At 48.3% G+C, this 12,006-nt stretch overlaps 1 protein-coding gene and 1 long non-coding RNA gene across 4 annotated transcripts in view; one reads left to right on the top strand and one right to left on the bottom strand.

Moving 5' to 3' along the window:
* The window catches only part of LOC108507537, a 27,674-nt gene extending 20,059 nt beyond the window's left edge, over positions 1 to 7,615 (bottom strand). For both annotated transcript variants that reach the window (XR_001878176.1, XR_001878175.1), the window contains exon 1: positions 7,479 to 7,615. This is a non-coding gene — a long non-coding RNA (uncharacterized LOC108507537). The remainder of the gene's footprint in view (positions 1 to 7,478) is intronic.
* Positions 7,259 to 12,006, top strand: SRSF6 (serine and arginine rich splicing factor 6). Of its 2 annotated transcripts, XM_017835555.1 has the most exons (6): positions 7,259 to 7,552; positions 7,739 to 7,887; positions 9,157 to 9,284; positions 9,475 to 9,683; positions 10,292 to 10,381; positions 10,497 to 12,006. In XM_017835555.1, exons 1-6 carry the CDS (start codon positions 7,446 to 7,448, stop codon positions 10,858 to 10,860), a joined length of 1,047 nt encoding a protein of 348 aa, XP_017691044.1. In that variant the 5' UTR covers positions 7,259 to 7,445; the 3' UTR covers positions 10,861 to 12,006. The 2 variants fall into 2 exon arrangements, 1 of the variants encoding a protein (XP_017691044.1); XR_001878174.1 differs by lacking the exons at positions 7,259 to 7,552; positions 7,739 to 7,887 and adding an exon at positions 7,962 to 8,815 and having other exon boundaries at positions 10,497 to 10,725.

The raw sequence follows: 12,006 nt of genomic DNA, 5'->3' as shown, positions 1-12,006 counted from the left end.
ATAAATCCAGGAAAGGCTGGAAGCCCCTGTAACAACCCAGCAGCAGGCCACTCCTGGGTGTTCCTTCACCTCACGCTCCAGGCCAGAAACCCTGGTGCTGGCAATGCCACGCTGGCATTGTGTTCATGTGCTGACTGTTTCTGGAGTGATGGGCAAGGCACGGCATTGTGTACCTTGTGTACCCAGGGTAGGGCTGTGCACTGGGATGGCACTGACAGCTCTTGGGTGGCTTCTTCTCACTCCCTCAATCACCTCCTTGCCTGCCTCCCTCTGGTCCTGCCCATGCCCGGGTCCCCCGGCTCCAGCACGTGCAGGGACAATGATGGGAACTGGGGGCAATGGGGATGTGGAACTGGGCGCAATGGTAGCAGGTTTGGTGCCTGTGCTGGTTTCTACACCCCTCTGCTGGGCAGCCAGCACAATCACTAAATAATGTGGCAGGAACTGCAGAAAGAAGGCTGGCAGAAAAGGGAACAAAAACCCAACATCTTTTTAAAATGAAAACGCCAGGGAAAGAAAATTATTTCATTACAATTTCCCAGTGTGGAAGATCACCACCAGCCCTGTGGCCAGCCTAACTTAAGTCCATGTGAACATCCCCTGTGCCAGCTCTGCCTGGGGAGACAAAATCAGATCTGTGATTTTCATCAGGAGAATTCTTAAAAAAAAAAAAATAAAAGCTGGGAATTCTTGCCCTGCTCTACCAGATATTGGTATCTAGAAGACCTGCATAGCAGGCATATGAAAATAATCACTCATCTTTTACATTTTACATTTTCATAAGGCAGCAGAGGCTGGGGATTTGGGCTTGGAGACATCCCAAATCAGAAGTTTCTAAGCTCAGACAAAGGTTTCCCATGCGTTCTGTGTTATGGTTTAACCTCAGCCCTGCACAGACACTTGCTCACCCCAGTGGGACAGGGGAGAGAATCTAAAGTGAGAAAACTTGTGGATTTTATCCCATGAAAAAAGGGAAAGCAAAAGCTGAACATGCAAGCAAAGCAAAACAAGGAATTCATTCCCCACTTCCCAGGGGCAGGCAGGTGTTCAGCCATCCCCAGGACAGTCACGTTCCATCATGGTAAGGTTGACCCGGGAAGGCAAACACCATCACTACAAATACCCCCCCTTTCCTTCTTCCCCCCCACTTTTTATACTATTTATACTTTTAATACTATTCCAGACCATAGATGGTCTGGAATATCCCTGGGGTCAGTCATCGCAGCAGTGTGTCTGCTCAAGCTACTCACTGGCGGGGTGAGGAGCAGAGCAGGCCTTGATTATGTCAGCCCTGCTCAGCAGGAACTAAAACATCCCTCTGTTATCAGGACTGTTTTCAGCACAAATCCAAAACATAGCCCCATACCAGGTACTGTGAAGAAAATTAACTCCATCCCAGCCTAAACCAGCACATTCCATACCATTTATGTGATGCTCAGGTCCCACACTATTCACACAACCTCATTAATCATCAGCCACCTTCCCATTCTCTGATATAATACACAGATATCATTCCCCTAGTCTATGTGTAAAATACAAGTGCCCTAGTCCACTGTGTAAAGTGCCTGTAAAATGTCCACAAATATTCACAAAGTGACCACTGAGTTCATTGAGTCCATGACTTTGGGCTCTATCTGTTCTGGTGGTTACTTAGGGCAGGAAAGGTGCTGTGTTGTGTGGAGTTACTGGGCATCAAAGCTAGCTCAGGTCGGGTCACTGCTGCAGTGGCACTTCCTCTTGTACAGCTTCTCTACAGGTTTGGGTGCTTCCTGCTGTGGTAATTCCATAACATGAATCTCAAATAATGGGCTACAACAATTTAAAGGTATTTCCATTACAACTTCCACCCCTCGTCCCTTTGGACCAGACCATCAGGTTTAACATTGCAATGAACTCCTCCTTCCTCCCCTGCCCCTGCTCTGGCTTGGATTTAATCACAGACTGCAATCTCTTAGGGGTGTACCTGCTCTAAGTGGAGCCTTATCCACGAGCCACAGTCCCTCCAGAAATATACCTGCTGTGGCTTAGACTTATCCACAGCTACAGTCACTCTGAGGTGCACCTGCTCCAGCGTGGCCTCATCTAGGGACCACAATGCCTTCAGAGACACACCTGGTCCAATGTGACCTTACCCATAGCCACAGTCCCATTGGGAGTGACCCTGCTCCAACATGGCCTTAACCGTGCCTTCAGTCCCTTCAGGAGCGTACCTGCTCTGTATGTGCTTATCCACAGCCACATACTTTCAGGTGCTCCAGCATGACCTTGTGCATGGCCACTGATGCTTCAAGGTGTACCTGCTGCAGCATGGATTTATCCCACAGCCACAGATGCTCTGAGATGTACCTTTTCCAGCATAGACCTATCCTTGGGCCACAAATGCTTCAAAGGTACAGCTGCTGTGGGATGGACATGAGCACAGCCAGACACTTGGAGATATACCTCCTCTGGCCTGGACTTATCTATGGCCACAGATGCTTCGGGGTGTCCTGCTCCCACGCGGACTCATCCCCAGCTCCCAGTCCCTTCAGCTGGAGCTCACACTGGAGTCCCAGCCTGTCTAGTGCAGCAGCACAGACACAGCACATGGGTAGTGCCCTGGCCACCTGCAGTCCAGACCCATTGCCATGGCTGTTACCAGGGTGTTCCCAGACACAGCACAGAGGGGTGATCAGCACCACAGTGAGTAGGGAAAGCTGAAAGCTGCCACTAACAAGAACCAGGCTTCAATCGACAGAGCCCCATGGAAAGCACAGGAACTGTCAATTAATAGGTAAACAGAACTAACAGCTATAAATTCCATCTGGCACACTCCAATCAAATTTGTCGTTGTCTTGAACCCTTTGAGCCCCACACTGTGTACCAAAAAGGAGTGTTGTGGACTGCTGCACACACAGGCAAAGCAAACCAAGGAATTTATTCCCCTCTTCCCATGGCAGGCAGGTGCTCAGCTATACCCAGGACAGCTGGGCTCCATCACAGTAACAGTGACTTGGGCAAACAAACATCATCACTCAAAACATCCCCCCCTCTTCCTTCTTCCCTGCCTTTACATGTAAGAATGACTCCATTATGGTCTGGAATATATCCCTAGGGTCAGCTGTCCCAGCTGTGTCCCCCCAACTGCTTGTGCTCTGCCAGCCGCCTTGCTGGTGAGGAGCAGAACAGCCCCTGATTGTGTCAGCCCTGCTCATCAGGAACTAAAACAACCCTGGGTTATCAGGACTTTTTTCAGCACAGATCCCAAACACAGCCCCATACCAGCTACTGGGAGGAAAATTAACTCCATCCCAGTCCAAACCAGCACAATGTTATTAACACAGCAGTGTGCCAGCTGGATCTAGACCCTCCATATACATAGATCAACTGATTTTTATAAAAATACGTAAGATAAGTTCAAATTACAGCCCTTCTATACAGTCCTCAAATTGAATAATATGAGAAATTTGGGTTCAGAGTGTAATTGTTGCTATTTCCGGGCACAGATTGGATGGCATTCCTCTTCTGACCTTCCTCAGGAGCAGGCAGGATCTCCACCCAAAATAGAGAGTCTGTGACCAGGCAGCAGATGCAATAGTCCACGTAACCTCATCCAGTGCTACTGGTGAGAAGAATAAGCACTTTCACAGCCCAAGAATATCCATTTCTCCCTGTATGTATGAGTTCTATCTGTACCCACTCAGCCCCATGCTGGGAGCCCCTGCTCAAATTGAGGTATCATGGGGGAATGAATCCATTTGCAGGAAAGAGAGGAAGAGCCTGAGAGCCAGGACAGCATGGCCATGAAGCCATGTTTGGCTGCTGTCCTGGACTGGGCACTTCAAAGACTATGCCCAGAGGGGACCTACAAGGCATACGAGGACATTCCCTCACATTTTGCAAAAGAAACAGTGGAAAAAAGTCCCATCCGAGCCACTAATGCACAGACAGTGACAGTCAATTCAGCAGTTCTCTACATATGTGTCAGGGGTCCCATTTTGGTCCAAAGCCCAGGAGTCAGTGACCAGAGTGTGATGTGATATGGACAAGGTGATGGGAGAGGGAAGCATAACAGAAACAGTCAGACACTTGATAGTAGCCTCTGGAGACACCAGTCTTGCGACAAACAGCTGGGACATAACAAATTCAAGATACGCATAATTTAGACTGTTTTCATCATCATCGTCATCATCGTGACTAGGCTTCGCAAATGAAGATTTGGGAAGGACTCTACTCACACTTGCTACAAGCGCGCCGATGGCTAAAAAGACCAGTGTGAGATGGACAGGTCTGGTTGCAAAAGGCACAGAGGAAGGACTCCTTAGGTGGTATCAACAAGATACGGTTCTCTCTACATTGTCTTTTCTCCTTGTAGTGGGAATGTTGATATTTTTTGGTCTGTGTTTGGCCCCAGCCACCTGTAGTTGTTCACTGATAAAACAGAAAATTCGTCCTTGTAGGGAGAACTTCTGTATAAACCATTTTAATTGGTGTTCTACTATTGGTTCATTGTTTGCCAAGGGCATTTGAAGGAGAAGGTGAGGAAGAGAGGAGGAAGGCTCGACCCTCGACTCAATTAGAAAAGACCCCCGAAGCAGACTGCACATGCGTTAGGGGATTTCCAAAATTCTTATGCATGCACTGAAGGGATGAAGTTATATTACTAAAAGGGTGGGATTGAGAGCCTCTGGCGGGGCGGTGCTGGCCACGCCTTCCCGAGCAGAGGTGCTCATTGATTGTATAAAAAGCAGACAGGTTTTCTGGTTCGGGTTCGCTTGCTCTACATGAAGGATCAAGTTGCCTTTAGCGGGGACGCCTGCTGTCGTGGGAGCCTGCTAACCCTCCGGAAAACGCTGCTGCTGCAGAGGGCTTTATAGTCTTTGGAGTGGGTAAGATCATCTCATAAATGACACCGAGGTGAGTAGGGTGTCGTACTTTCCTCTTTAGTTTTCCCCTTCTCCCGAGTTCCCGTTTCTTTTTTGTTAGTCACCTTTTGTAATAAATATTTGCGTTACTGCGTTCCAACGGTGTCTGGGTTTTCAAGTTTCAGTATGTCTCGAACCCTCCCTAATACACTCCTTGAGAGTGATCCTGCGTGCGTTCTCAAAAGAAGCAGCAGCGTTACAGATAGTGTGTCTCCAGACCTCCTGATTGGAGACCAGAGTAGACCAACGATGATGATCGATATGGCCATAAGACATTCATATCTGCCCATACCTGCTGCTGGCATGGCTGGAGAAAGAACATGAATTTCACACTGAGGGTTCCTCTGACATCAGATTACAGGAAATAACCACAAGCCAAATATTAGCCCTCAATAAGACAGACAAATTATATGTGATACTTTTATTGGATTAATAATAAAAGGCTAGTAGAAGGCTACCAGAGCTCTGCTTCATATGTTACAGATTATGATTAATTACAGATTCAAATCTTTGTACGGAGAGATCAGAGCCTTTCGCTTTTCAGAGGGAAAAAGCTCCAGTTGATTTGGTGGATCAAGCCATAAAACTAATGCGCCAGAGGGGCTTATCCTGGGTCCCAAGGGTTCATCCTGAGTCCCAGGGGTCAGGAACACACGTCCCTTTGGGTGTGAGGAAAGCTATTGATTCATAGGCTGAACCTTCTGCCACATGTGCTCGTGTGTATCAGGAACAGGACTGCCAAGTCAAGGGTGTAAAAATGATAGGATACAACAGAGAGAGGCCAGGGAAATGGCCTGGGACCACTGATCTGGAAGGATGGAGAAGATAATTTGATCTTATCTGCATCCGCTTTGAGCAATCTCTACCAGCCTGCCTGGACTGTGTGAGAGGTGAGGTTCACCTCTGGTCGCTGTGTCACTGTTTTACAGCCAGTTCTTGCCTTCCAGGGTTTCCAACAGACCATAAGAGAAGGCATAAGACAGCACAGGGCTGGGGCCATCTTACTTACAGCCAAGGTTGCTCAGAGAAGTCCCTAAATGGCCTTCTCTTTCTGGGCCCCAGGTTGGTCCTAACCCAGCCACCAAGCAAATCAAGGTGAGAGAAGGATAGAGAAAGAAACAATGTGAAAAACACATCACTGACTATGGGGGACGAACAGTGAAAAAAGGGCAGGGGTGTGAGAAGAAAAGATTTGCAAATGGCTTGAGCAGGCACTGGAGGGGTATAGGGCACCCAGTGAGGAGGCACCTTGAAGATCCTTTATTCCTCCTCAAGGATGGAAACAGAAAAACAAAATAAAATGGTAAGACGCTAATATGAATCCTCTGTCCTTTTCCATGTGGCCTCAGCAAATCTCACTCTGTTGCCATGTGCCAAGAGCTTTGAGATGTTCCACCAGAGAGGCCTTGTGCTCACTCCTGCTCAGTATGGCCCTGAGCTGAACAGGCTAGTTGTCATCCACTTCCAGGGATGTTCTCCCCAGAAAAGGCAGTGATGTAAACATCAGCTGTGGGCTGAGAGCTTAGAGACTGCATGGACTTGATCTTGCCATGAAGAATTTATTTTTCCTTGTTGGAATGGGGAAAGGAATTCCTTATACTTAGAGGCACAGATGTTGAACTGAGCATGATCAACTATGGGAGAGCAGCTTTTATGGGCTGCAAGGAAAACATTGAAGGGCAGATCGTTGGAGAAAGGCAGTTCCTTAAGGCTCTGATCCTGAAGAGCATCCACTTGCAGGGAAGCCCTGAAGAACGGGCTGCGCTTTCCTCCTTATCCTTGAACTTCAGTACAGGCTTGCACAGTTTTCACCAGGCACGGGATGGTTTAGCGAGAATGACTAACTGGGTTGTTTCCAGTGAGTCTTACATGTGGCTCCGTAGGTGCCAACACAGACAATTCCAAGCGAATATCCATATCAAGGGTTTTTAAATTTGAGCCAGAGAATTGTTACCCTTTGGGGAAAACAGGAACGGAAAATAACAGAATGCAGCTGTAGTGGGAAGAGAAGCTTTGGGATCAGACATTACAACCTGCAGTTATCTCAAAGTAGACACAAATGACTTAAACAAATGGATTATTTTACATTTCAAGTCTTTGGTAGAATTCATCTTTCGTTTCCGGGGGGAGGTGCGCGCGCACGCGCGCGCAGGACCCGCACATGCGCAAAGCCGGCCGCGAGTCTCGCGCGCCTCCGGGACCCCGCCCGCATCCCCGCGCGTGCCCGCGCAGCGCTCAGCGGCCGCACCGCTAGCGCGCGAGGGCGCGCACGCGCGTTCCCTCCGCCTGCCGCCCGCGCGCAGCAGAGCGTTAGCGCGGTGACGTCAACGCAGGCCCCGCCCCCCCATATAAAACCGGCGGCGGGCGGCGGGCGCCATTGTGGTGCGCCAGGCCCGGCCGAGGGGAGCGGGTTCGCTGCGCCTTCGCCCCTCGCGCCGCCAGCGCTCGCTCGCTCCCTCCCTCTCCCTCTCTCTCTCTTCCTCTCCCCTTCCTGTTCCTCTCCTTTCCCGCCTTTCCTCCCCCTCCCACCCCGCCGCGGATATGCCGCGCGTCTACATAGGCCGCCTGAGTTACCATGTTCGGGAGAAGGACATCCAGCGCTTCTTCAGCGGCTACGGCCGCCTGCTCGAGGTCGACCTCAAAAACGGGTGAGCACCGTCCGTCCGTCCCTCCCGAGAGCCCAGGGCCGAGCCCGTCCATGTCGCGGCCGCTGCCGCGTGGCGCCGGCACAAGATGGCGGCGGCGATGGGGGAGCGGGGGGGCCGCGACACCGACCCGGGGCAGCGTCACCGTTCCTCCGCCGCCGCCTGACTGGGCCCTTGTCCTACCCCCAGCTACGGCTTCGTGGAGTTCGAGGACTCCCGCGACGCCGACGATGCCGTGTACGAGCTGAATGGGAAGGATTTGTGTGGGGAGCGGGTGATCGTGGAACACGCCCGCGGCCCCCGCCGCGACAGGGACGGCTACAGCTACAGCAGCCGCAGTGAGTCCGGGCCCGTCCCTCCCCGCGGGGCGAGGGGCGGCGGCGGGTAGGGGCAGGGCCGGGGGCGAGGGAGGCTTGGCTGGGACCGAGCCCCGGGGCTGGAGGGGTCGCTAGCGGGGGGTACCCGGCGCACCGCAAGGGCTGCAGCGTTTTCCCCGGCACCAGCGATGCGCTCTGGTATCCCGTAGCACTTCTGGCCGCGAAATCACGGCCTTTTAGAAAGGGTTTGATCTGTTGATTTGGAGGCTCCAGTACTGGGAGCGTTTAGATGTTACAGCGATGTTGCATCAGTAGTGTTAATATATAAATATGGTTGCGTAATTGGGGGAGAATCGCTCATCTGTGAACTTTCATGTGAATGTTTCAGTTGGGTATATGGGAGGGGCGGGGGGAGGTTTTGGAGGTTTTGGAGCAGGCTAAGGGGTGGGTATTGTAAATATTTCAGCTCACTCATGTAAGCTGCTTGAGTGAGCTCTGTAGAGTTTAACCAGCCTAGTACTGTAATAAAGAGTACTAAGGTTGATTTTTTAATGGTCTCTGGAAGCGTGGTGTTGGGGGGGGGGGATTCTGTCTTTTTAAGAAAAAATCAAATGTATGTTGTTTTAAAATTGTTGCATGTTCAATTCAAACTTTTTAACAAGTCCTTGATGTTTCAATTTAAAAGTGACCAGTGGGGCTGAGGCTGTGTCCACTGAGGCTAAGATGACTGCCTTTCCTGGCCATGGCTTTTCCATACATTGTGTGACCCTTGCCCTATGACCCTTTGGCTGACCTTACCGGAAGCCATGACGACAGCAGCCTTTTGCCATTAGACGCAGGGTGATGGTGAGGATTCCAAGGGTTAGACAAAACTGGTTAAACTGAACTAGGTGACTGTTACCTTGCGTGTTTTGTGGCCAAACCACCACCAAAAACCTCATACTGTGATGTAAGTACTTAGTGTAACTAGTAAACGTTTTTGTAAAATGTAGAAATGCATGTAATCAGTTAAGTTTTATATTTTACAATGTTCTGTAAAATAAAACTTAGCAAGGTGAATCTAATAAGGAGCAGTCACTCTCTAACAGATCTTAGGAGCACAGACTTGTAGGATTTTAGTCTGTTTGATTTGCCATTAATGTAGATTATGGCAAAATTGCAAAGTTTGTTGGAGGCTTAGAGAAATAAAGTCCTACTCCAGTAAATATGACTGTTAAACTAACTTTTTCAGAACATTGACATTTTGTCATGCTAGGGGACAATCTAACTTTGTTTCTTTGTACAATCAAGGTGGGGGTGGTGGCGGATATAGCAGTCGCAGACAATCAGGACGAGATAAATATGGACCACCCGTTCGTACAGAGTTCAGACTGATTGTTGAAAATCTTTCCAGTCGCTGTAGTTGGCAGGATTTGAAAGTACGTATTGATATTCTATTGTGGAGCCTGTTGTGATAAGCAGAAAGCAATAGCTTCCTTTAATAGCAATGTTGATATTGATAATGAATTAGAAGTAATTGTTTGTATGTGGATGTTTGCATGCACTAAGTGCTGCTTGCAGAGCCTCAGCCTGTGGTGTGTTCTGTAACTGTTCCTCTGCTCCCCGAAGGATTTCATGAGGCAGGCTGGGGAGGTGACCTATGCAGATGCTCACAAAGAACGTACGAATGAAGGAGTGATTGAATTCCGGTCATACTCGGACATGAAGCGTGCCCTGGATAAACTGGATGGCACAGAGATAAATGGCAGGAAGATCAGGCTCGTTGAAGACAAGCCACGCTCAAGCCATAGGCGATCCTACTCTGGCAGCAGGTCAAGGTAACTCTCCAAACATGTCAGTCACTGGATCAAGACACTCAAAATGGGGATAGGTACCCTACCTGCAGTAGTCATCTTCAGCTGATGCGATAGTTACCTTCAGCTGATAGTTTAGGAATAGGATGGGGCCTGAGAAGGTAGAAGGAATTATTTTATGCAATACAGCAAAGCCAGGTTTGAGCAGTTTTTTCACACGGGAAACCTCAGATCTGATTAACTGATGGTACATTGAATCTGGGTGGGTTAATAGTGTGTATTGGTGTGGCCTTCCTTGCTCTTGAGAAGTTCTGTAGCAGCTTTTCTCTGTTAGATTATGTTACCAGATAGCATAATGCATTAGATACATGTGGGAAGAGGTTCTTCCCTGTGAAGGTGGTGAGGCGCTGGCACAGGTTGCCCAGAGAAGCTGTGGCTGCCCTATCCCTGGAAGTGTTGGATGGTGCTTTAGCATCTGGTCTTAGTGGAAGGGGTCCCTGTCCATAGCCGGGGGTTGGAACCAGATGATCTTTGAGGTCCCTTGCATCCCAAGCCACACTATGACTCTTCTAGATGATGCAGGGCACACGAGGCACAGAAAAAGGGGCGAATTAAATTTTGAATGTTTGTAGGTCACGGTCCAGGAGACGATCTAGAAGCAGAAGTCGGAGAAGTCGGAGCAGCCGCAGCAGGTCCCGTAGTGTCTCCAAAAGCCGTTCGCGGTAAGTGCCACAGTGTTAACGCTGTCAGTACAGGGACTGCTGCTCACTGACAGGTATTTACAGGCACTGTAAGTACACTTCAGGTCACACAGAATAAACTGTCTCTCTTTAAAAGATCTAAATCCAGGTCACGAAGCAAAGACCGCTCACGTTCCAGATCCAAAAGCAGGAAGTCCAGATCAAAGAGCAAATCGAAACCCAAGTCTGACAGGGGTTCACGCTCTCACAGCAGATCCAAGGAGAAGTCTGAGAAGTCTCGGTCCAGATCGAGGTCCAGGTCTCGCTCTCCCAAAGAAAATGGTAAAGGAGATGCTAAGTCTAAGTCCAGGTCAAGGAGCAGGTCTCGTTCCAATTCTCCGCAGCAGCAGCCATCTGCCAAGGCTCGTTCTGAGTCACCACCCAAAAGAGCTGCATCCAGGTCCCGCTCCAGGTCCCGTTCAAAGTCTCGCTCACGAACAAGATCTAGTTCAAGGGATTAGAACTAGAACTCTCATCTTGCACACTATTATGGAACATTTTCCTACCTGTCAGGCCATTAGTGTTACGTTAGTACTTCAGAGGCTGTTTTTTTCTCTTGCAGGATTGAATGGCCTAAGAATTAAGTCATGAGGCATAAAGGTTTAATTTGTATCCCAAATTTGGCAATATGAGATGGGATGGTGGTACAAAGCAGGGAAAGTCCTCCTTTTGTAGAAATTCAGCTGAAAGTTTGATTTTATAGCAATTCTGCAGGAGTAACTTGAGTACTCTTAAATGCAAAGTGGTTTTTATATTAAAAATAAACTGAATATAAACAGGCTGAAATCTGGGCTCTTTTGAAAGTATCCTTTTTTCTTATTTTTTTTTTTCATTACATTAGAGCTATGGGTGTCATTAGCTTCATAGGTTTCAGAGTGCTGCCAGAGGCAGGATTGCCTTCCTGGGCAGGTCACAGAGTTCTCTGGTTTATCATAATTTTGGAAGCAGGCCGCAAATTATATAAACCAGTAACAGTAGTAGGAAGATTTTAGACCAGCAATAAACTCAAGTTGGAGGATTTATGTTGTATCTTAACTTGCCAAAAGAACATTCCCCCCATACTGTGACTGTATTCAAGGTGATAAGGGTACTCTGGAACCTGTATCCTACAGTATTGCTGAAAACCCCTTCATTTCAGACTTGAAAGAATTAAAGCTTTCTGATGTTTTTTGCTTGAATATCAAGTGTCATTGTTGTCATACACAGAGGTGTCTCTTGGCTGTGGTCCAAGTCACTAGTGTGTTGTATGGTTTGTCAGCCTCTAAATCTCTATTGGATATGAAACCCGAGTAAAGAAATCTGTCTTCCCACCCCTTTGACTCACTTAAGTTAACGTTTTGCTTCTAACTAGAACTATAATCCTCTTGTGCGTAGGTCTGAACTTTATTGGAAATGTAATCTCTTGGAGCTAGAGTTCTAGTTTTAACAAAAGCTTTGCTAAACCACAGTTGCCAATTCACTTAAATTGTGGAATAGGACTCATCCCAAAAATTCCCCTTTATAGCTACAATGATTTTTGTAAGATGCAGTAGCAAACATTAGAACTGCCTTGTATTCTTTATACAGCGTGTAGTTTGACTTGTATAAAATTAAATTGGTGACTCAAA

Source organism: Lepidothrix coronata, unplaced genomic scaffold (genome assembly GCF_001604755.1).
Source record: "Lepidothrix coronata isolate B3197 unplaced genomic scaffold, Lepidothrix_coronata-1.0 Scaffold260, whole genome shotgun sequence".
Classification (NCBI taxonomy): Eukaryota; Metazoa; Chordata; class Aves; order Passeriformes; family Pipridae; genus Lepidothrix; species Lepidothrix coronata.
Note: the sequence above shows the minus strand (reverse complement) of the source record. Positions and strands in the feature narration are given on the sequence as shown.

Bases quoted from the DNA above. Each gene is read 5' to 3' on its own strand.
- SRSF6 (XM_017835555.1), top strand. From the start codon at position 7,446: ATGCCGCGCGTCTACATAGGCCGCCTGAGTTACCATGTTCGGGAGAAG. The intron at 7,553-7,738 runs GTGAGCACCGTC...TCCTACCCCCAG, and splicing joins GAGGTCGACCTCAAAAACGG to CTACGGCTTCGTGGAGTTCG. The intron at 9,285-9,474 runs GTACGTATTGAT...TGCTCCCCGAAG, and splicing joins GTAGTTGGCAGGATTTGAAA to GATTTCATGAGGCAGGCTGG.